General features: G+C 34.3%; 3 protein-coding genes across 10 annotated transcripts; 2 read left to right on the forward strand and 1 right to left on the reverse strand.

Moving 5' to 3' along the window:
• Window positions 1–1,286: 1,286 nt before the first annotated feature.
• LOC108206505 (uncharacterized) lies at window positions 1,287–5,257 on the forward strand. Of its 3 annotated transcripts, XM_017376829.2 has the most exons (4): window positions 1,293–1,789; window positions 2,841–2,957; window positions 3,225–3,362; window positions 3,883–4,318. In XM_017376829.2, exons 1-4 carry the CDS (start codon window positions 1,477–1,479, stop codon window positions 3,942–3,944), a joined length of 630 nt encoding a protein of 209 aa, XP_017232318.1. In that variant the 5' UTR covers window positions 1,293–1,476; the 3' UTR covers window positions 3,945–4,318. The 3 variants fall into 3 exon arrangements, with proteins under 3 accessions (XP_063945353.1, XP_063945342.1, XP_017232318.1); XM_064089283.1 differs by lacking the exons at window positions 3,225–3,362; window positions 3,883–4,318 and adding an exon at window positions 5,038–5,257 and having other exon boundaries at window positions 1,287–1,789; XM_064089272.1 differs by lacking the exon at window positions 3,883–4,318 and having other exon boundaries at window positions 1,291–1,789; window positions 3,225–3,876.
• Window positions 5,258–5,680: 423 nt separating this feature from the next.
• On the reverse strand, window positions 5,681–6,382 carry LOC108215804 (uncharacterized). Its single transcript, XM_017388382.1, has one exon. The coding sequence runs from the start codon at window positions 6,380–6,382 to the stop codon at window positions 5,681–5,683; it is 702 nt and encodes a 233-aa protein (XP_017243871.1).
• Window positions 6,383–10,520: 4,138 nt separating this feature from the next.
• LOC108204137 (chromatin modification-related protein EAF1 A) lies at window positions 10,521–22,714 on the forward strand. Of its 6 annotated transcripts, none has more exons than XM_064089292.1 (18): window positions 10,521–10,990; window positions 13,420–13,561; window positions 13,672–13,726; window positions 13,817–13,914; window positions 14,010–15,429; window positions 15,544–15,651; window positions 15,801–15,956; window positions 16,322–16,513; window positions 16,606–16,686; window positions 17,383–17,437; window positions 17,527–17,810; window positions 18,048–18,105; window positions 18,188–18,237; window positions 18,328–18,390; window positions 18,525–18,605; window positions 18,933–19,070; window positions 19,213–19,326; window positions 20,938–22,714. In XM_064089292.1, exons 2-18 carry the CDS (start codon window positions 13,422–13,424, stop codon window positions 22,327–22,329), a joined length of 4,485 nt encoding a protein of 1,494 aa, XP_063945362.1. In that variant the 5' UTR covers window positions 10,521–10,990; window positions 13,420–13,421; the 3' UTR covers window positions 22,330–22,714. The 6 variants fall into 6 exon arrangements, with proteins under 6 accessions (XP_063945362.1, XP_063945359.1, XP_063945355.1 ...); XM_064089289.1 differs by having other exon boundaries at window positions 10,522–10,990; window positions 13,003–13,561; XM_064089285.1 differs by having other exon boundaries at window positions 10,522–13,561.
• Window positions 22,715–24,456: the final 1,742 nt, after the last annotated feature.

Raw genomic sequence — 24,456 nt, forward strand, 5'->3', positions numbered from 1 at the left:
GTGTAATATGGTGTGTATATGTGGTGATCAATTGTTTAATTGCATACTAGATTAAGTTAACGGGTTAATAGGCTAAAATATAATCAAACTGACCCAAAACTTGCAATTGAATTACTGAACTCAAAAAGCTTGCAATTACATTATTCAAGAAAATGAAACTTGTATTTAAGTAATGGTCATTAACATATATAAGAGGATAAAAACTGAACTTGCAACTTATAAAACTTAATTCAATCCCAACTTGCATTTACATAACTAAATTTATAAAAACTTGTAACTAGGTACACTGAAATAATAATAAACTTTCATATGCGGCACTCAACAAAAATAAACTTGCAATCACTCTCATCTCTCTATCAATCTATCTCCTTTCTCAATCTCAACCATTCTCCTATCTCTTCTTTCAATCTTTTTTGATATTTACATGTTTTGAATTATAATATAAAAATAATTTTTTTTGATGAGTTTTGATATTGAAATTTTATGATAACGTCCTAGAAAAGCAGAAAATCAGCTTTCTCCAAAAGTATATGCAACAACAATGTCAAACGTAGCCTCAATCTCTCTCATATCTCCACTCTATTCTCCCAGTTTCTCTCAATCTCCCCCCCTCTCGATCTCTCTCGTAACGCAATCTAACAATATTATCCTGAATACTATAATATAATTGTAACACAGTTATCTTTTTTATGATTTTGATAAGTACAAAGTTGATTTCAATTGTTAATTTTTATATTTAAAACTAAATAAATAAATTTTAATTTAGTAAACAAATGTATATAAATGAAAATATGTTATAATTTTATAATTTTTGACTTTGATTACCTAATTACAAGTTAAGAATCAGTTCAGTTATGTGATTGCAAGTTTATATTATTTCAGCTAGTTAATTGCAAGTTTATATTAGTTCAGTTAGTCGAGTGAAAGTTTTTTGAGTTCAGTAACTCAATTGTAAGTTTTGAGTTAGTTCAGTGACCTAATTGTGATTTTAATTCTTAGACTTCTAAATTATTTTATTACCGACCAATAAATACAAATTTATATTACACTAAATTTTGTTTATAATTAACCCGATCAACCTAACTAATCCGATTAAACCGAACTAACCCAACCCGATTTTGATAAAGTTTACGATGGGTTCAAATTTTATAAACCCGATCTAATTAGGTTGACTTACTAATTTGTGAGTAACCCGCTCAAACCAAGCAGCTGGCACCCTGGGTGAAGAGTATGCGAAAATATAGCATCGTGTCATAAAACAATAAAGTACATTCTTTTAGCTAAAGTAAAGTATTTTAAAGGGGCCATCTCTGAACTTCTCTAGAAACGTTTGGAACTTGAAAGAAACACATCACTGTATCTATGTATGTATACACCACAGGGAAACCCCTTTAAACATTGTTGTTTGTAGCTTGTCACATCTGTACAAACTTCATTGAATTATAGTAAGAGATTTTACGGTTTGATACTCTATACATGGATGTGTTAGAAGAAAGAAAATTAATGATCAATCTGATATGCCCATATGTTTCCTTATCAAAAGTTGTCGAATTTAAGGCTTTGGAAGATGAAAGAATTGATCTTGGCTCAATTTCAAGAACATTTGGGCTTGACCCGCTAACAATCAGGATAAATGGTCACTTCATTAGTAGAGGGGTTGATTTTATAGCTTCTTCTGTTACTTGGAAGTCTTTGATTTCTTTCTTCTCTGCTAGAGGTTTTTCAACTGGAATCTCCGCCATTGAGCCACTCAGAGTTGATGGGAAGCTCTGCAAAGTTGGCACCAAAAGTAAGATGAATTCTATGTTGTTCTTGTCTTGTTTCTAGGTGTTTGATAATATGGTCTCATGAAATAACTAGAAATCTTTGTGGTTTTTGAGGATGAATTTCCTCTGGTTGATATATTATGGTATAGTGTGACACTTCCTGCATCAACAAGATCAATAAGACAATGGTTATGCATGTTTGCAGATAAGTATGTATGATATAAGTTCTCTCGGTAGTTAGAGCAGATATCTCAGTTCTCAGCTTTAAGTGTAGACACAAGAGTACAAAACAATACTTTTAATAGGAGAGTAATTTCTCTTGTTTAATAGGATAGTATAGAGTATAGACAAGACCCCAATCTACAAGATGCTTAGTAGGAAACTTCTACTTTCTCGTTAACAAGGTTATGTCAGGAAGAGCAAATTATGACGAGTAATCATTGACAGCGGATAGTTATGTATGTTTTAAGTCCTTAGTTTAATAAGAAGTAGCAGATATCGAAGCTTGATAGTATAGACACAGGATAAAGCCCGTGATATGGAATGTTCTCGAACACGATAGTGATAGTATAGGCAAGACCCGGAAAATCTTTTATAGTATTGACAAGACACTTATTAGAATTTTTCTCATTATTATATTTCAGAAATCGTGATATGATATCTAGTTCTTCTGTTGAACAAGAACAGAATAAAAATTTCATTGTTTGAAGCTTAAGATTACAGAGAAAATTATTAAATCTGAAAGTGTCTGGCCCAAAACTAACCAAGAAATTTCATAAAGAACTTGCAGATTTCAGACTTCTGTATGAACTCACATTACTCTAAAACTACAGACTAGTAGCTTGAGATATACATACAATGTGTATGTGTCAAGTGAACAGCACTACCTTGCTTTGTGGGCTGGACTTCCGGTTATAACCAACTTGCAAACATGTTTGAGTACACAGCCTTTGACTTTACTATTGCTTGCTTCTCCTATTCCTTGACTTCTTTCTTCCAAGCAGTTATATTCAACATATTTGCATAAGTTGCAGTTCTATTAATTGCGTGAAATTTGACTGTAATTTTTTTTAGGAGTCCATGATACAGCAGGTGCAGAGAACATAATACACGGCATCAGTGAATGGGAAAACAAACAACCTGTAGACAAATATCTTAACCTTTTCAAAAAGTCTAAATTCATAGGCTCAGGTAAGGTCTTCTATCCGAACATCTATGCACTAATAAAATGTAAAAGTTAACATTACAATTATATTACTTGTCACTGTTTTAAGATCTTCTTTGAGGCCCTATAGTTGTACAATTGGATATCAATTTAGTCACAATTAGTCTTGATCGGTAGTACCAGAGACTAGATACCCTTTGTTTAAATAAACTTCCAGACTGTAATTTAATGGATACTGAGCCTTGTTTTTCCAAGCTACATTACTGAAAAGAATAACCTTACTAAATGTGAAGGTTCTTGCATAAAGAAAGAGCACAATCTTGATATTGACGGCCGGCGAAGTAAATATGATGACATCGGGTTGAAAAGAAAGAACCAGCTAGACTCCGTCCAACCGCAAAAGAAGTTGCGAATGCATGAAACTAGCCTAGGTATGCTTCTCCTGGAAGGGGTGGAGGCAGGGGGTGGCCGGCAGGTGCGGCTGCAACCCCAAACCCCGGATTTAACGTTAAATCAGTTATAAAATCTAATTTTTTTGTTAAAAAATTGGTAATATAAGGATAGTTTTAATCGAATATTTGAGATTTGCCCCCTCGAAAATAGGTATTTTTAATGGATATATAATGAAAAAAGTGTTAAAATCAATGTTATTTTTGAAAATTTTGTGAATTCAACCTTAAAAGTTTAAATTATATTCATTTTTCTTACAGTTTTTCTGTTTTTAAATTAATAAAATCGCACAAAAATATTCTTAAAATTTATATTCTTCTACTAAGTAAGTCCGCAAAATACCCCCCCTCGTTGTCTGGAACCTGGCTCCGTCCCTGCCTCCTGGTTTGCCTCTCCATTTTTCTTTCTCACCTTTAGGAGTGAATATACAGTTGTAGCTCTTTTCCTATAGTTAAAGGAGTACCTGGCATGTCTTATGCTTATTGTTTGTTTTCTATACAGGCTCAAGGAAAAAGGAATATACCCTTTCAGCTTTAGACTATGCCAGTCCTATGCAGCTATAAATTGTAATCAGTAAAATGTGAAGTAGATTTTCACGAAGGGAGGTAATTGTACAAGTCAACAGTCCTTGCAATACGAGATAGTCATGACTTCTTTAGGACTCATAATCATGGTTATTAGTTGTACCTGGAAACTAAAACTGCATATAGTTCATGAGCCAAGTGCTGTGAGCGAGTAGTTTCTGGAGTGTTGTAAACTGTACTACCTGTTAACAGAGGCAGCTTCTGCCTGTGGTGTCTCCCATCAACCTCTTTCATATGTCTAGTAAATCTACCAATTTTTGTGTGCAATATAATTCATACGTTCTGATATATTAGTTTCTACTGTGATTCTTGATTTCATGATTAACAAATGAATTAATTTTCGATGGTTCTCACTTGTTAATCAACCTTCGTCTCTTTGATATGTTTTTTTACTATGGAGTGACCACATGCAAATTTAAATTCTGGAATGTCTTGGAGTTCTAGGACCATCCTAGTGAATGTCACCAGTTTTGGTTATTTTCCGACTCTCTGCCCTTGATGCATTTCGGTATGGGGTGTTTTGTTAATATCATCCCTATTTTTAAGTTAAAAATGTGCGTGTTACATCCGTAGGTGCTGCATTCAAACATGTGCCAAAGTGTTACAAAGTATATCCTTGACAATAACATTCAAAAGAGTATTTCATGGTTTATCATTTTAATGGTGAGACACTGACATCTGCTAGAAATTTAAATGCCCCTACTACTAGTCTTTTTCTGTATCTCTTCATAAATCAACCTGATATCTCTAGAGTTTATTTCATTCAGTACGAAGTTACAGGATTCTTGTCATCTTCAATGGTAAAATATCAGTGAAACTTCTTAAATCCGAGCTTAATAACACATCTGATATAGGCAACATTATTGTTTACATGCTGGTTCCTGTCAGACCAGCTTTTCTTGGCTGCATATAAAGAAAAAAACTTGAAAAACTACCTAGAGGAATCCTCACTGTTTCGTCGAGAATCCTAGCCTGTTACGCTGTGCAGGATCTTCAAGTTTTGACAGTCACCATTATACCTCCAATATCCTCCATTGTATAGCCCCTCACCCTGCCAGTTTCTGCTCTGCAGCAAGCTGCATTCCCAGCATTGGCTCAAGTGATCGAAAGAGGACGTGTTGCATCGGACTGGAACGAGCCCATGAAAGCCCTTGTGACAAAGTGAAAGCCATATCAAGTTTATTGGAGTAGCATTTCAATCTGAAGTTCTTTTTGGTATGCTCCGCAACTTCAAATCCTCAGTTGACTTCTCAATCACTGATTGAAATAAATTTCCCTTTCTTTTTCATTTATTCATAAACTGTTTCCATTATTGGTTGTTTCCACAAATCAACATATACCAATTGGCCATCCATGTTCATCTAAAACTCTAAAAGTACTCCATGAACAAACAGAAGTTTAATTCAATCTGCCTCAAATTCCACACTTGAAAATACAATTAACATCACCATTTAGAGGATTCTAAGCAAATTTCATGCTAGATCATCTGTCTTTTTAAACCTAATATAATCACCAAAACAAAAGAAACAAGAAATAACAAGGAAAATTGCAGAAAAGACGACAAATTGTAGATGACTCTTGAGTACATCTTCTTCCTCAAGCAAGTTGCAACTAAGCCATCTTGATGACTACATGCCATATATAAAGCTTCCATAACATTCCCTTTATCGTCTTGTAAATCTGAAAATGATGAATATAATATAGCGAAGATTGAGTCAGAAAATATCAAGAATCTCCAAAATGAAGCCATTACAGATGGGACAGTTCCCTCTTTGAACATAAAGCTCCCTTGAACATAACCTACAAAATGTATGTCCACAAGGTATAAAAGCTGATCCTTTATGCCTCTCCATACAAACACAACAATCATTCACCTCACCACTTCCACCATCATTTTCGACCTCAACTTCAACTTGACCAGCCTCATCTTCGATCACATAAGCCGGTTCATTCCCCATTTCCCTATCCGTCTCCGCCAACAACGACATCAACGACATCCTAAGAGGCCCTTCTCCCTCTGTCTCCTGCTCCTGCTCCTCCTCCTCCGACAGTGAACTTAGACTTCTTTGCAACCGCAGTGACGATGATCGAATCCTACTCGATTCAGATTCAATATCGGGGTCTGACAAAATCCTTTGATGATGACCATGATTATTTATTCGTTGCAATGCGGCGGTTGCGCGTTTGAGTCGGAGCTTGTCACGAAAATTTGTCCAAGTGATCTTACTATCTCCTGTTGAGTCCGCTTGTATTATATCCAGAAGTGTACGGCCTGTTGATCTACTCCCTGGTTTTTTTTCCAGATTAAGAACACTGCCTATTGTCAAATGGCTACGACTGTTCTCATGATCTGTATATCTCAGTAATTCTCCCAGCTGGGTCGACGTTTCCGGCGACCGGAGGCTCTGACTGCCCATTCGCTCCCACACTGATGGATGATTTACAAAACGATGGCCAGGGGTTCAGTGTTAGTGATTTTCTTGGCAAACCCAGATGGGGAACTTGGTGATTTTATTGGGGAGAAAATTAAATGAAGGGATCAAGAACGGAACAGCATAGTACTACTATGCTGCTGAGATCTCCAAGTGAAAGTTAATCAATGGGGACCAGGTTTTAGTTTTTCGAGGCAGAGAGAGTATTACTGCTGGCAAGAGATGTAGTTATGATTTGGAGGGAAAGTAGGAAAGAGCTATTCATATGGGCATCCACGGCGTGGATTTAATCAAAAATATAATTAACATTTTGTATCAAAATTATTAATACTGCATAATGCTGAAAACTATTATTCCCTTAGTCTCTTTTCATTTTATCAATGATAGAAATTTATTTTTTATTTATGATGTTAAATAAGTTAATAATTATCAAAATATTATATTATTTTAAAAAATATTACATAACTAATACTTAATTTATTATATTTCCTAGATTACCTTTTGTGCATCTATCTCCTAAGACTCCTAGTAATTATTTGGCTTGTCAGCTTGTGCTTAATATCTCTACTATTAATAAATTGGGCTGGCAGGTTGGATGTTGATTAAGTAATGGCCCAATAGTGAAGTGGTTAAACAGATGATTTATACTATCAAACATTATGGGCTGGTCGGCCACCTATTGGGTTAGTTGTTGAACTTGTACATGTTTATTTCCCAACTACCCGGGTCAATATTGATTAATTAATGATGAGTTATAGCATATCAGCATGTATTCTTTCGATTTAATATATTTCTAGCAAATATTATGTTCTTGGGCAGATAGTTGGCAGAGTTTTTATTTATTTCAGTGACATTTTCCCTTTTATAAAATATAATATATAATATTTATATAATACTTCTAACTAATTAGTAATTATCATTTTGGTAATTATCATTTTGTGATGGTGTTATATCTTTTTTAAAATATATACGTAAATAGATCTATATCATATTATATCATACTCCATTCATCCCATTTAATTCTCTACGTTCATTATTTAGCACGCACTTTGATACTTTTATAAAATATGGTTTAATAATTTATTTTTAAGATTTTTTTTGAATAAAAGTTTAATGGTTAAATTTTTATTTAGAAAATATACAATACAAAAATAAGTTATGAAACTATATTTTGGAGTAGCTTTGAAGAGCGTACCGCTCCCCTACAACTTAAGGGGATGGAGAGAGTATCAAATAATCAAAAGTATATATTACAAGTTGTCTTGTTTAAAGATAAATTATAAAATTTATCAAAAGAAAAGATAAATTATAGATAGCTTCACTCTTTGTTTTTTATATAATATAATATAAAATGATAATTGAGTCGAATCTAGTTAAACTCGTCTTAAATGGTATTTAGGATAAAATATTGAATATAATTTAATTTAAATTTTTTTGTTTTAGTTTTCAGTGGTGATTTGTTGTCAAGTTAATATATATATATGTGTGTGTGTGTGTGTGTGTGTGTATTATTTGTATATATATCTGTATAAATCTATTTCCCTTAAAATATAAATATTTAATAATAATAATTATGATTATTATATATAGGGTCAGTATCTACATAAAATCATGCTATACTTGAAATTTTTGACATTTTTAAATATCATTAGACATAAATAAAGTATATTTTTAAATTTATTGTAATCATGGAATTGATGACGGACGGGTCTCATCGATATTAAATTCCTACTTCTCAATATTATTTCGGATTATTATAGTGTACTAGCTTATAACCCGTGCAATACACGGGCGGTTAACATATTTGTTATTTTATCGTATATATTTTAAATTTATCTAATTTTATTGTAAAAATCAAATTATGATAGAATGACGTGGTTAAATAAATGTTTTATTTAACAGTTGGAGAAATTCATCATAGTTAAGTCCGTCAAATGACTAATTAAAAATTAGGTCGAACATATATATTTTAATGAGAATGTTAAAATATTTTTTTAAAATGCTACTCCCTCTGTCCTTTTCATTTCTTTACAGTTTTTTCACACCGCTCGACACGCATTTTAAGGCGCATATAAAACAAAGTTCTCAAATTTATTTTTAAAATTTTTCTTTTTTTATAAAAATTTAAATATCAAATTTTTATTCAGAAGAAAAAAATGTTCAAAATAATTTATCGAACTATGTTTTACGAAAGTATTAGAATGAATGCCGAGCCCCCGTCCCCCAATGTAAACAAATGAGGGGGACCGAGGGAGTATAATTTAAGTAGACCTATAAACTCAGATATAAACTTTCCTATCAACCTTTTAATATTTCGTTATTAATAATATGGTATCAAACATATTATAATTTAAAGAGACGCATGAAATCAAATATCGACCAATCATACTAACCTAAATTTAATGTTTTGGTTTAATAAATAATAAAAAATATACAATAACATGTTATAAATTCAAGAGCTCCGTGGGTTACCAACTGATTCATCAAACTCAACTAACTGACCAACCAAGTGAACTTTTTATTTTCGACTTTAATAGTGTAATAATATATAGTATATGATAGATTTGTAATATTTCTTTTAATGTGAGATCATTAGATTATTTACAAATAATGTTATTAATGTATTTTGTTTGAATAATATCACATGTTATTTATTAATAATCATATTTAATGATATTATATTTTTATATATATGGTGCCCGTGTTAATTGGAAAAACCCGGTTTTTTAGCTAGAAAATCTAAAAAAAATAATGCGTTTTGATTAAAAAGGCAATTACTATGTTGCTCGATATTATTTTAGAATATTGAGTTTTTTGAGCTAAAAAATATATAAACAATAATTTATTTTAGTTAAAAAGAATAATTGGTTATATATATAGATAGGCACGTACTTCGGCCCAAGTACCGACCGCCCGACCAATATAATAATACTCTCTCTGTTTTTTATTATTTAACATTTAGACTTTTGGTACACATATTTACGTATAAATATGTCGCTCATGTCCGTATTAATTGTAAAAGGTTAATTTTTTAGTTAGAAAATTTATAAAAATATAATATATTTTAGTTAAAAAATGTAGTTACCATGTTTTTCAATGTTATTTTAGAAAATTGAGTTTTTTAATCAGAAATATAAAAAAGGTAATATATTTCAATTTAAAAGATTAATTGGTTATATAGATAGGCCCGTACTTTGGCCTAAATTAAAAAGAATAATTGGTTATATAGATAGGCCCAGAATAATTGATTATATAGATAGGACGTATTTTGGCCCAAGTACTGACCTAACAAACTTTTAATGTTTCGGCTTTAAAAGAATTATTAATTGGTAAAGAATAACTGATTATATAGATAGGCCCAGAATAATTGGTTATATAGATATGCCCGTATTTTGGCCCAAGTACTGAACTACCAAACTTTTAATGTTTCAGCTTAAAAGGATTATTAATTGGTTATATTTATAAGCCCGTACTTTGACCTAAGTTAAAAAGAATAATTAGTTACATAGATAGGCCTATAAAAAAGCCCGTATTTTGGCCCAAGTACCGACCGACCAAATTTTTAATGTTTCGGCTTTTTTTTTTTTTTTTTTTTTTGAAAATGAGAATAAATCTCAACGAGAATCGGCAGTTCACCGTGATGATTCTTTCATTCAAGAAAGTTTATTATCTAACCGTTGGACATGCAAGATGACCGGGGAAATTTAGACAATAAAGCTTTAATGTCCGAAAAGAACACCGGTCTTCTTCCAAGAATCCTGAAAATAAAACAAGAGAAACAAGAAGAATATAAGTCGATATATTTAACGCTTATATCAAAATATTCCCACAATCATGATAACTCATGATTGAGACAATTAAACTCTTAATTAAGGCATAATAATAAAATATTAATGTCCTTAATTAAGACACAATTAAGACCCTCAAATAAGGCACAATTAACGCTCTCAATAAAGAGGCACAATTTACTCCCAAGAGGCACAATTTACGCCCTTAATAATAAATAGGCTTTAATAGTATAGTATAGTATAGATGTGACTTACCTTCAAAGAAAGAGAGATGATGGACAAATTTAACTCTAAAATTATTATCAGCCTTTAGTTAATATTTACATAAAATGTGACAAAATTGTTCTCGCGTGATTAAACCAATAGTTATAGCATCGACGATACTTGGCTTCAAATAATAAATTGAGGGCATGAAGTTGCAAAAATCAAAACACAATCACTAAAGTGCAAAAGCATTATAATACATACCACTAAAGCGTAATTTACTCATTCCACGATTAAACAAAAATGGCGCCACAATAAAAATGGCCGAAAATGGGCAAGTAATTGCAGGCAGGCAAAACAGGCCTCTCCCTCTTCTTCATTGTCTGCATATCCAGCCCGCTATTACTCTCAACCAAGAATTTGAAATTAATTTCTGTAGTTTTGAAGCACAGATACAAAATTGAGAACAAGCAAGAAGACGAAGCAAAAAATACTCTATACTCACTTGAATTAGTTTTGGGTAAATTAACACTTGTTTATATATTTAATTATAGATAGAGAGGCCTAGCTACAAATCGGTATCGGAAAATTCAAAATCCAGGTAATTCTAAGCCCTATTATCAGGACTTGTACAAACCCTAGATTGAAAAGTAGTCGTTGAATTTCTAATTCAGGGTCATTTATGTAATTACAATTTTGTACATGATGTGGTTTAACTTTTTGTTAATGCATATTATTTGATCAAATATATATGTTCTGTATCTTTAGAAATTTGTTGTTCAGTTAAGCTACTCGACTTATTGTGAGTTTGCTGCTGTAATGAACTGGGGGGATCATTGCGATATCAGTGCTTTAGTATATGTTTGTATTGTACTTGTGAGGATTAAATGTTATAGTGCTGAAAATGGACTTGCATCTGAGAATTTGATTAAAAAGACGAAGATAATTATGATGTTATAGTTTTGATCTTGGATTACAAGTATACACTTTCCCGTCTACTCAATTGCGTTCTTGGCTTCATAAGTTATATGATCAATGCATAGTTACCTGTGAGTTGTGTCATCCTACACTGGTTAGTTGGTTAATTATTAAATGCCTGGCATAAGTCTACAAGACTAGCCTTTCAAAAAAAGAAAAAAGTCTACAAGACTATGTCTATCATACACCAGAATTTCGGCTCAGGGTGTTATGTTATTAATTTTCTATTGTGCTCTGTTACCCCCCTCATTTTATGTTTAATTTGATTTGCTAATGCATTTTGGAAACTATGAGAAGGTTTAAATTGTATCTATATGTATGTTATTGTGTATAAGTGTCTAAAGACCCTCCCAAAGGATTTACTCTTGTGAAGTGCTTACACTAAAAATATCAAGTAGGCATCCTATTAGTAGTAGTCTGTTCTCAAATGGTCATCTGAATTACCAACTTGTTTTTCGCATGTTTGCACAGAACTATTTTTTACAGAACATAAAAACAAAAGCATTACATATCCCACTTAAGATTGTTAAAAATTTAAATTTATCTTTACAGCAATATTTGATGTGGATTTATTCTATATATACACCCTTTTTTTACTTGCTAAGAGCATCTCCAACCATACAAAACCCTTAGCTAAAAAGTGAGTTGGCATTCTAAATATAAAAAATTTAGCCAACCTCTTGAAAACATCACTCTCCAACCACATGAATCTGTTGTCTATAATTTTAGCCAACCTCTTATGGATGGTTATATTTGTCGAACCTCTACAGACCTGTAAGAAATCCGTAAGAAGACCATGCATCATTTATTACCATATTGAACTGATATATTCTATTTTGACAAACTAAAATATTAATAACATACTATTTTTAAATTATAGCCAACCAATATAACCAATACCATTGAAGTATAATGTCTTACAGGTTCAACAAATTTTACATAATGTCTTACAGGTCCAATTTAGCTAATGATTATAGCCAACGCCGTTGGAGATGCTCTAAGATACTTTTTTCAATTTTTTAATACTTTTTTCCATTTATTAAAATTGTTCTAAAAAGGCAATCTAACTTCTATTTCTGTTGTACGTATTCAGTATAACTTATTTCTATAGATGATATTGTCAATTCCAAGGAATAGTTACATATGCCTTGATGCTCACACACACACACACACACACACACGAGAGTTAGGTTCTATGGAGTCCACATTTAAGCTAGAGTTTCGGAGTACCGTTCATAATTTTTTTATTTAATCATATAAAATATCTTTGATTATCAAAATATATATATAATTTGTCATTTATAGGTAATCTTAAACAACATTATCAATTAAATGTTAACATCCTTTAATTGTAATAAGCATTAAGATCATTGTTCTGCTTATTAATTATTATATAGAACATAGTGTTCTACGATCTATAAAAGTTGTTGTTGTGCATGTTGATTACGTTGTAGAACATAATCTATCTTCAGGTTGTCGGATGTTTAAAAATGTTATTGAGCAAAAAAAATTAAAATTGAAACTTTATCCAATTTTGAAGAACGTGGACTCCAATGGACCAATACTCCACTTTAAATGTGGACTCCATATAACTTCACTCATATATATTGAATGTTTATTATTTTTTGCTTTTAGGAACCTGATTGATTTTAAACAAATGGGACTGAATAACATTTAGGAGTTAGGAAAAAGAATGAGTGGATATACTTCAGGTTCCGGTCACTTAGTCCATGCCTTGTTGGCTATATAGAAGTTATTGTTTGTTCTCGAACCGATAGGACTAAAAAACATTTAGGCGTTTGGAAAAGGAATGAGTGGATATACTTCAGGTTTTGGTCGCCTAGTCAATGCTGACGTTGGTTAAATGGGAGTTATTGATTGATCTCGAGTCGATAGGATTGAAAAACATTTAGGCGTTTGGAAAAGGAATGAGTGGATATACTTAAGGTTTCGGTAGTTCGGTCTCTTAGTCAATGCTGACGTTGGTTCAATGGGAGTTATTGATTGATCTCTAATCGAGGGAACTGAAAAACATTGAGGTGTTTGGAATAGGAATGCGTGGATGCACTTCAGGTTTCGGTCACTTAGTCAATGCTGACATTGGTTCAATGGGAATTATTGACCACAAAGGCGGTGCTCCTACCGAGTTACCTCCTCATATAGCAGTGATCGAGGATACTATATCAAAGCTCAAGTAAATTTACTTTCATCCTGTATTATAACTCTATCTATTCTACTTCTGTATCTGGTGAAGTCTCTTTGTACTTGATTAGGTAATATGTCTGGCAATTATCTTATCAACAGGCAGCATAATGTGTCTTACGAGGAGGCGAAGAGGCAATTAGACTTTCTTGAGAAAGTAAGTAGCTTATGTTTGTACACCATCGCGGTCTTCAAAATCAATCTTGAATTTCTCCTGCTGTGTTGACCAATAAATTATTATCTTCAGGGTGGGGATCCCTTGGACTTCAGAGCTAATAGTGCATCTTCACTTAGCGCACAATCTACTTTGCTAATGGACCACAGGCATGACCACTTGGGGACCAGGTATAAGTTGTTTGGCAGTGTATGTATCAACTATTATTTCACTTTATGTTTTTTCCAGTTGTTCAACTGTGCAATGTGATATTCTGTAATTTCAGTATCGTAAAAGATAGGCTTGCAGTAGCTGCTTCACCTCCTAAGGATTCCATAGAGAGTAATAGTAAGACACAGGCACCCCTAGATGATAATACTGGAAGGAACGATTTTCTCAAAGGTGAAAGAAATTGTAAACATTCTCCTAGGAGAATTATTGGCCAATTTGAGAAATCTTTCCGGTTAGGTGGTATCGAGAATTCCAAAGAGTCAATTGACTCTGCTGCTTCCGGGCTCCGAAGAAAAGCATATAGACAAAGGAATAGATCACGGTCAAGTCGTGATGGTACTCAATCAAGTTTGTCTGATATGGTGTCATCTCATGGTGTTCATACTCATTTACCTTCTCAATATGCTGCAAGGGATGCGCATGGATTGGTAATTAATGAAGATAATCAGAAGGACTATGATGTCTGTCTAAAGTCTATTTTGAATTCAACAAGTCCAAATTACAATAGTGCTCCCAAGAAGAAAAAACTCAATAGATTTGAAGCAGCTGGTGGTGTACAGAGTTTACATTCAAACGTTGACATGGTCAGAGGTGGTGTTCCTGATGCTAATGCTTCCAATAGTTTGCCTGATAACCAGCATAATGAATATTCAGACTCTGCTTTACGGGTAACTCATGTTAATAAGGCTCAGTTCGAAGATTCACAGGAGGTACACAAAAAGGCTGATTTAGCAGGCCATAAATGTGCCTCTTTCTTGGGAAAGCCAAAAGTTGAAGGTCAAGTAAATCTTGCGCAAATGAAAGGGATTATTCGTATAAAGGGAGAGAAAATGAGCACATTGAATGAACATCAAATTGGGAATGCAGTATGTGGGGCCAGGGGCCTGAATTTAGAGTCATCTTGCAACCAAACAAGTCTTGTACTAGAGAGAAACCTTGATAGTAAATTTTGTACAAGTATAAGAATCGGATGCTCCAAAGGGAATGATGATCAAGAAACTGTAGCAATTGAGGACACACCATATAAGGGAGGTAATAAATTGAAGGAAACTGACGTTGCCAAATTTAAAGAGGCACGTGATATTACTAGTGACAATAATAATTGCTTTCGCGAACAGAAAAATGGTTATATTTTGAAAAACAAGCAAGCATTAAATGAAAATTTATCAGGATCTTTAATTGAGTTGGATCGAGTTCCTACTGTGGGAGTTGTGCCAGATTCTTTTACTTCTCAGGGAAATAAAAGGCTTTCAAATAGTTTATCAGATCCTGGCTTCATCAGTAAATATGGAAATGCTTATACCTCTGAGCTTCGGTCTATAATGGAGTCCTCTATTCAAGAAACTTCCGATACTAAATTGTCTTCTAGGGTTTGTGCTGTTTTACCTGAGCATCAAAACTGTCACCAAGTGACCTCCAAATTGGCAACTATGGAATGTAAAGACTTAATTTTAGAAGACGAGCGGATGACAGAGGTAGTTTTTTCTCTATTTAATATATGAAATTTACAGATACAAATTTATCTACGTGGTCAGCATTGATTGTTGTTCCTTGTCTGAGATATCTTTGGTACACATTCCAAATGCAAGAGAATTACTGATATATCAGCTCATACGCTGTCGCTGGAGTTTTGTCGAAGATCTCAATGGGATTTTGTCCTTGAAGAAATGGCATGGCTGGCAAATGACTTTGCACAGGTCAGATCATGTATTTCTTTTTCTCTTTTTAACATCTCTCATTTTCTTCTCAGGCAGCGTTTTTCTTGCAAACTGATGTGATGTATACAATCAACTATTTCAGAACCTGCCTTCAGCTTATCTCCCTTAATAATGTTATATGTTCTTAGGAGCGAATATGGAAGATAAGTGCTGCTTCTCTAATAGGCCATAAAGCTTCTGCTGCTTTTCCATTGAAGTCTCATGAACAAAAATCTTGTAAAAGGCAAAAAGAAGTAGCCCATTACTTGGCAGAAGCTGTTGTCAACTTCTGGCGTGCCATAGAGGTTGTTCTTGATCTCAGTTTGCAGTCTTTTTCTCTAAATACCTAAAAACTTGGATTTGTGTGTGGGATGTCAGTTTTACCTGCCTTTTGGATCCTTGTCGATTCACGATACATATTTTAGCTTCTATTTCTTATGGATTTATGGGTGTGTGCTTTATCCAATATTGCAATTAATATATATTTATGAACTTGGGTTCATATAAACTTTTCACTGTACACGTATTGAAGAGGGGCTCATTTGTTTGGAATTTTTGATTGTTGCTCTTTTTCTGGAAAAGACTTTATAAATCCTTTAAACCTTTGAAGGGAATGGTAGTTTGCAGCGTTAATTTTAAATATTTCCATCTTGCTTTTTGGTGGTGTCAGGAGAGAAACAAAGATCAGAACTTGCACAAACCTGGAAAAGATTTCTCGCATGCAATCCAGCGATATGCTTTAAGATTTTTAGTATACAATACCTGTACCGTGCAACCTGCCCAAGCAGACTCTCCTATAATACTGCACAGGATATCTGATCAAAACATTCAAGACATGTCATGGGATACTTATTTAAAGGAGGTAGATGACACTATTTCTGCTCTTACATGTTCTTTTGTATAAGTTCTGATCTTACTTTTTGGATCAGTGACAAGCTTTACACATTCTTGTAGGAAAACCTCTTCTATTCTGTTCCTACTGGTGCAATGGAAGCCTACAGAAAATCTGTTGTGTCCAGTTTGCTGCAGTATGAGGTAAATATGTCGTATTAAAGTTATCAAACAGGACAACTTGGAAGTTGATATCTGTGTTTTTGTACTTGATTCACTTCGTATCTTAAAATGTTTTAAATACACAAAATTACTTTCAGGCAACCAACCACCTGAGCTTACATGGCTGGGTAACATGTCCTTAGCCATGACTTCCACATTTGTGAAAGCCTGTTATCTGTAAACAACATGCTAAGACACTGGCCAAGAATATATAGGATTGTCTGTTTGCCTCTTAGTGTTTTTATCAGGCTAAAGATCCATTTATAATTTTTGTTTGGAATTATTTATTACATGTCATCTCTTTTTCGCAGAGCCTATAAAGAACTTTAATGAGGTAACATTCTTATTGCCTAAGAGCACCTTTGGGAAGCATTTTTTATTTTGTCCATTTCTGTTTGTTTGGCTCACTGCTTCTCACATCTCTGACGTTAACTGTATTTGTTTGAAAAATAATTTACATCTCTACTTAGAAGGGACTTCAGTAAAAGAAATACCTTTGTACTACTTGATTATTTTCTTCTATAACAGTCTTGACTTGGCTGATGCTACTCAATGGTGTTGTGCTTCTTTAAATCTTCTCGATATCATAATCACGAGTCATGAAATGCTCGACTTCAGCTATGAGATATTTCCTTATTATGTATTTATCCACCTTAATGAGTTTTCCTTATTTCTCAGAAAACTGGCAGCATGAAGGAGGAAGTAGAAACAACTTGCCATGACACTCTAGCAGGTATTATGAGCGTGTAAATTGTATTTTAGTTGCTTTTAGTTCACTGTGTATTATCTGATTCGTCATCTTGCAATACAATTATGATGAAGTTGGGAACCTCTTCTCTGTAGTTAATGCGAAACGGTGTGCGGACACGCTAAATGTTTCTATTCCAACAAAACGTGTGAGGACTGCTTCGCGTCAAAGAGTTCCAAGTCAATTTACTGAAACTTCTGGTTGTGTTCAGGCACAAAGTAAGACATATGCTTCTAGTGGGGACACCACCTCTTTTCTGGATGACCAGAGCACATTATATGGTGGATTGCACACACCAAATACTTATGATTCTGCTGAAATACTACATGAACCCAAGAAAAAGGAAGCAAACATCATGGTAAAATTCTTCCCTCAGAATTTTCAATAGAGGAAACCTTAGTTCCTTGTTCATGGCAGATATCAGCAAAATGAATGAATGCTATGATCTGCCATGAATGAATGCTATGCTTTGTAATTATACTGTCTCAGAAGTAGTCAACTTGATACTTCTTTTACAAGAAATATGATTTCCATTGTTGGTCGAGTGCTCTTTGCACTCTATGTTAGTCTAAAAGCTTTTGTTTACCTGTTACAGAGAGAAAATAATAAAAGGAGTCTAGATACTCATGAACTTGAATCTAATGGAAGCAACGGTATCACTTCTATTCATCATTTAACTTGATGACTGCCTAATGTGTAAATAAATGGTCAGATCCTTTTTTTTTCCCCCCTTAGCTTTCTGTGAAGGTGGACTGGAACGGGGCCGCAAAAGCAAAACACTGAAGGTAGTCTAGGGGAATGACAGAGCAGATTTCGTATCAGGAACCTGCCCTATTCTAGTTACACTAACTTATATAGCTTTTATATATGTATAGATAATGCAGGCCCCTGGGGGTCAACCGGGTTTAGGAAGTCCATGGTCATTATTTGAAGACCAGGTTATGTTCTTATTTTCCAAATTCTGAATTTTTGCATTAATGAATTCTCACAGGTTGTATATATATAATTCTGTTGTTTATCATTTATATGAATAAATCAGGCTGTCTATAATACAATGTTTTTGATCTTCTAGGCCCTCATGGTTCTGGTGCATGATATGGGTCCAAATTGGGAGTTTGTCAGTGATGCTATTGGCAGCATTTCACAATGCAAGGTAAAATAGATATACCTTGTATATATGTACTTAGGGCTTTTTTATCAGTGTGTATATCTATATGGACAACTCAAATTTGTAGATATATATTTTTATTGCGTTTTTATAAATTGGGGTTAGTTCTATTATTATTATTAATGTTATTGTTATTATTATTGTTATTGTTGTTCACAATCAGTAGCATTGTTGTTATTTGCAGTTGTAAACTTCAAAATCAGTAGCACTTTTCACATAATCTGTTTCTTTTGTAGAATATTCGACTAAAACTGAAATAAGAGAGATGAATTATCAATTATCATAGTTGGTTTTTGTATTTAATATGTTCAGTGCATCTTCCGCCAACCTAAAGATTGCAAGGAGCGTCATAAGATCTTAATGGATAGCCCTGCTGGTGATGGAGCAGATTGTTCTGAATATTCAGGGTCATCACAACCATACCGGTCAACTTTACCTGGCATACCAAAGGCAATTGTGTTATTTTTTTTTAGTTTATATTTATATCTGATATATCGATTGAGGCCTTGCTAATCTTATTTTCTAACAAGTACCTTATGCTTTCCTACCAATTGTTATATCTATTGCTAAGCAGATGCTATATTTTACACAGGGTATTGCCAGAAAGTTATTTCAACATTTGCAAGGGCCAATGGAAGAGACTACAATCAAATTTCACCTGGAAAAAGTTATTACACTTGGAAAAAGGCAGCATTGTAGGACTAAGGTGTGGTCATTTCCAATTAAATACCTAAATGTACTTTAAAATTATCAAAACATAAACCACATTGTGCTTTTAGCTGCTTTAACTGTGGTCGATCTTTTTCTTTTTTCTGATGAGTATGACAGTTTGGGACAAGTTAAAGTACCTGGTCTTGAAAATCCCTTGCAGCATTTAATTCCTGTTCTCTATCCCTTGTCCTTTTCCTTTGTGTAACTTGCTTATCTTACCATCTTGCTAGATTGCTTGTGTAGTTTTTAAAATTAAAAAATTAGCAAGTCAACATTATTTTGACAGCTTATTCCTCTTAATGACCGCTTAATCTGCTTAATCCATTTAATAGTCCGCTTAATCTTCAAAAACGCTTAATCACCCGTTTAATACAAAATCGAAGCGCTTTAGACCCTGATTCCGCCTAGGCGGCCGCTTAATGCGCTTTTTATTACTATGGTAGTAATGAGCTAGTTCCCCAAATGTCTAATATTACTTTGTTTCTGATGCTATGGTTGACATTATGTGTGTGTGTGTGTGTATTATTAAATTATATAAATAACGCAAATACTCTTAAGTTTGTACCTCACGTTTTTGATCTAGAACGAACCCTTTAAGTACCTTACGAAACTGACTTTATATATCAAACAAAATTAAATTGGTGATTGTATAATCTTCAGACGACTGCTGATTAAATACATCTCTATATTGGAGTTTTAAATTTAACAAAGGTCTCACATTTATGCGATTGTGTGGCATGCTTATAATCTGGTGCTTCAAGTGAAGCTATGTAAGATTACATCTATTTACAAGAAGACTGAGGAGTCAAATGGGATTTTTGAGAATTATGATTTGAAAAGAATAATCTGGATCATGTTCGGGAGTAATTTAAAACTATGTTGTACATGATTCCATGCTTCTATTCACAGTTTTTAGCCAAATTGTGCATTTCTTTCTGTTCTGATTGTTTATGCATTAGATTGTTGGTGTGAGCCCTTAAACCTCTTGTGGTGCTTTGCTAGGTGATGCTCAACTTTGTCTTTTAATAAATAATGCATCCACTTTAAGATTTTTATAATAAGCCGCCCTCCTAACACCTTAAGGTTTTAGGAGAATTGATAACTTAACATGGACCCTGCAATTGTGGATTTGATTAGATATGCTAGTATAGGCACTTCCCCCTAGTCTACTATATATATGGGACCTTGTAACTCTAATCTAGACATATTAAAAAATATTTTCATATGAGTTCCGCTATATTCCCAATAGATATGTTAACTGCAATCTTTATAGCATACACTACTCCGTACCACTTTCATCCTCAAGAATGTCTTATGGTCCCACCTTTTTGTCCTTAAAAGGCTTTAAAAGAATAATTATGTAGTTTCTGGTACTGAAACAGAAAAGTGAAAGGGTAAATTTTTTGTTGTTTTAGTTTGCTCGCAATAGCATAATGTTGTAGGCAAACCTTAGAGAAAATAAAGGTCAGAACTTCTATCACCTAAGGAATCCTACTGTTTTATTTTCATTTCTGTTTTTTATGTAAAAATGCACATACTGCTACATGTTCTAATTTTGAAAAAGTTTTAGCATTTTTTTAATGTAGTAATTTTGCCTTTTTTTCAGCCGACCCAAAATCTAGATCATCAAAGACAAACGATGATTTCTAAGCTTCATACGCAAGTTTCACAAGGGAGTACCATAGGAGTGCCTCCAACTGGGGGGTCAAGTGCCTACCCCAATCTGAAAACTCAGACTCCAAGCCACTTGTACCCACTCCATCACTTGCCACATCCAATGTCTACACACCAATCCCGTGTGCTTGGTAATTCTGATACCCCCCATCTTCAAAAATTAAATCAGACAAGTAATACAGATCATCAAGCATGTGTGAGTCGCTTGGCTAGAGAAAAACATATTAAGCAGCAACCATTATTGCAACAACAATATGCTACATCCTGTGCTTTGATGCCAGCTGTTCAAAGGAAGTCTCAGTTACCATTATCATCTCCGCAAGATATTTCTTTTCAGCCACAGACTTCTTCTCCACCAGTGTCCCTCTCACAAATGAACCCATTTTCAAAGCATTCCCGGGGGCATCAATTGCCACCTCAAGGGGCAGGCATTAATCCACAAGTTGGCAGAGGGTTAACCAATCAAATGGGGAAGCAGCAAGAGTGTCAACCACAGCAACAGCAATTTCAGCAAGCTGTTAGGAATCATCCTCAATTGCACGAACAGTCACGATCTCAACAGCAGACTAAGACTATAAAAGGTATAGGAAGGGGTCCCAAGGAACATGCTGTTGTAAATGGCCTCTCAATTGATTCAGGAAGCCAGTTTGAAGAGAAGGGGGAGCTGGCAATGCAGTTAGTGACTACTTCTCAACATACCCTACCTCAGCAGGATATGTATCCTGACCAATTCTATCCACATTCTAATACTGATAATAGTATTCAAAACCATGTTGTATCTACAATGGATGCCACTGTCCAAACAGTTGCATCACCGTTTGTACCTTCTTTCGAGCAGCAGAAATCATTACTTCAACCTCAAGCTCGGCCTCAATTGCATGCTGAACCAAATTCAAATATAGCAGATCAAACTCATGCAAATATTAAGAATATCCCCGACTGGAATCGCCAAGTAAATGCTAGCCCACCAAAGAAGAAGCAGGATGTAGAGGCTGAACCTGATTTAAGCTCTGTCAACAATTACTCACCTCAGATGGGTACATCCACCTCAGTTCCAGTCTGTGTCGAAGCAGCTTATGCAAATTCAGTTGTTTCTGCTAAAGTTCCTCAATGGAAAGCGCCAGAAACAGAGTCTGACTCTCATGTTCTCCATCAAGCAGAGTTTTGCTCTATTGTGTCTTCGTGTCTGACAAGTTCGGGTGGTGAGCCCAGGCCTCTACCTTTCCCCGGTCAAGGGTTGGTACAGAGCCAGTCTTCAGTAAGCTTTACTCCTGTCACAGAAACAGTCACAGCTGCAGCCGTCAATACTATTGGCTCCAATTAAGCAACAAGAAGAAGAATCACAAAAGCAACTATCCGAAAAGGAGCAAGAAGGGATCAATAGTTTGCAAGTCAACCCCACTGAACCGTAAACCTTAAATTACTCCCAACAGATGGATATGCAAGCTCCCTATCCGAGATAGCTGTATTACTTGCTTGGGGGTACCCTCCTTATTATCATGATATTAAGATATGCGTAGGTTATGCATAGTTTTATGGCAGTTATGTATATTAAAATTAGAGTAGAACTCCAGGGAGTGAGAGGTATGCGGAGTTAAATGTTGGGGAGTTGTTTAATTTTTGTTTTTGCAAAATTGTTGCTGCTCGGTTTGGCCCTTGCAAATGGTTTTCCTTGTTAGATATAATTATCCAGCATTGTTGTGGTAAAAGCTAATTTGGTACAGTAAACCTGTTTGTAGCTGTTTGCTTGGTGTTATCAGAAGTTGCTCGGCAATGCGGAATTGTTTGATTGATATGAAGAGTCGTTGTTCGTCAAGCAAGAAATACATGTCTTAGCTACGTGTGAATACTCAGGTGCACAAGTCTTAGCTTGAAACTTTGACCTCTTTTTACCAAGAGACTAAGAGGGATTCCGTCAGGCTGCAACTTGAAAGAGGCCGTGGTTCTTTTTCGATTACCCTACAAGTCTAGGGATACTCAAAATGTGATTTACGTAGAATAAAAATAAGAATAGGCACGCGAGTGCTTAAACATGTAGGGGCCATTTGGCTGAGCTTAAAATAAGTGCTTCTTACTTAAAGTAAAAAAGTGAAATAGAAGTTAGAAGCAAGTTAAGACTTATAGGTGATTAAAGTGTTTGTGAAATAAGCAGAAGTCATGAAGCAAAAGCTAGCATTCTCAGCTTTTTATAGATGCTTCTCGACTTATTACACAAACAGTACGAAACAAGTGCTTCTAATTTATAAGCCCGGAAGTTGGCTTAAAAGCCGTGGCCAAACACCACCGTAGTATAACAACAGCTTCGGTGGTTTTAGATACTAATCAGCAATTGAATTAGATAGATATTAGTTTGCCCCTGTTGGAAATCACAATTCCATTCTGGCCTGCCTAATTTCCTTCCTGTACAGGGTTGTAGTTTGCAAAAGCAGCCTTCCATACTATTTTGACAGCCACACTCAACTGTAACCCTTGAATTACTTCAACGGACGGTGTGAATCTTGAGCCCAGATATTTGATTTGTATCATGAGTAATGACTTACTTGAACAAACAGACGAAGCTCATAGAGATAGCACTTGTGTATATTGAATTTAGGGGAGAAAGAGCTGTGCTAATTATACTCCCGTGTTTTTCATTTTTCTCTTTGCAAATGTTTTGTCAAAGATAATCATCAATCATCGTTCTGGTAGAGGCCAATTTTGTATAATCGTTTAAACAATTATCATCAGTGAAAACAGTAAAAGGATAAGCAACGAAAATGAATATTACTGTGATCCTGTATAAACTTTTATCAATCAACTATTTTTATCAAATTCAGCACATCTACAGACTCGGACATTTTACACACTTAAACTCCGCACACACATATATATAGGTAAAACTTATGACCCAATAACTAAGTATAAAAAACAGAGATAGCAAGAAAATTCATGATAATCCATAAAGGGACCTTATCAATTGAAAAAAGGCAGTCCACTGTTTGTAATTATTTGTTTGCTATTATAAGGTATATTTGGGTCCAAATGTTATATCAGCGATTTGAAGGTCTTTCGCTATTTGTAATTATTTGTCAAGGTATCTAGCTATCTGAGGAACACAGTTACGCAAACAAGTGATTTAGATTGTGTGTGGTGAAGATGTGCTTACTTATCAATGCCGACTTACTTGATTAACATGAAGGGCAGAGCTGCTGTAGATAATACTTGATTGCTTTGACTGATACAATTTACAAAGTACTACGAATTAAGAAAGGTTTGTCTCTAGTCTCGTGGAATTCTTCCTCAGGCAGCAGATAAGTCATCAAACGACTTGGAATATTGGAATGATAAAGCATTTCTCATTTAAATACGGAATGGTAAGAAAATGATGTGAGAGTTGGGCAAGAAAGGAGACAAAACATCTTAATTGAATAAATGAAGGCAAATTTCTGCAGGAATATACATAAAAACATCG

Source organism: Daucus carota, chromosome 1, assembly GCF_001625215.2.
Source record: "Daucus carota subsp. sativus chromosome 1, DH1 v3.0, whole genome shotgun sequence".
Lineage (NCBI taxonomy): Eukaryota > Viridiplantae > Streptophyta > Magnoliopsida > Apiales > Apiaceae > Daucus > Daucus carota.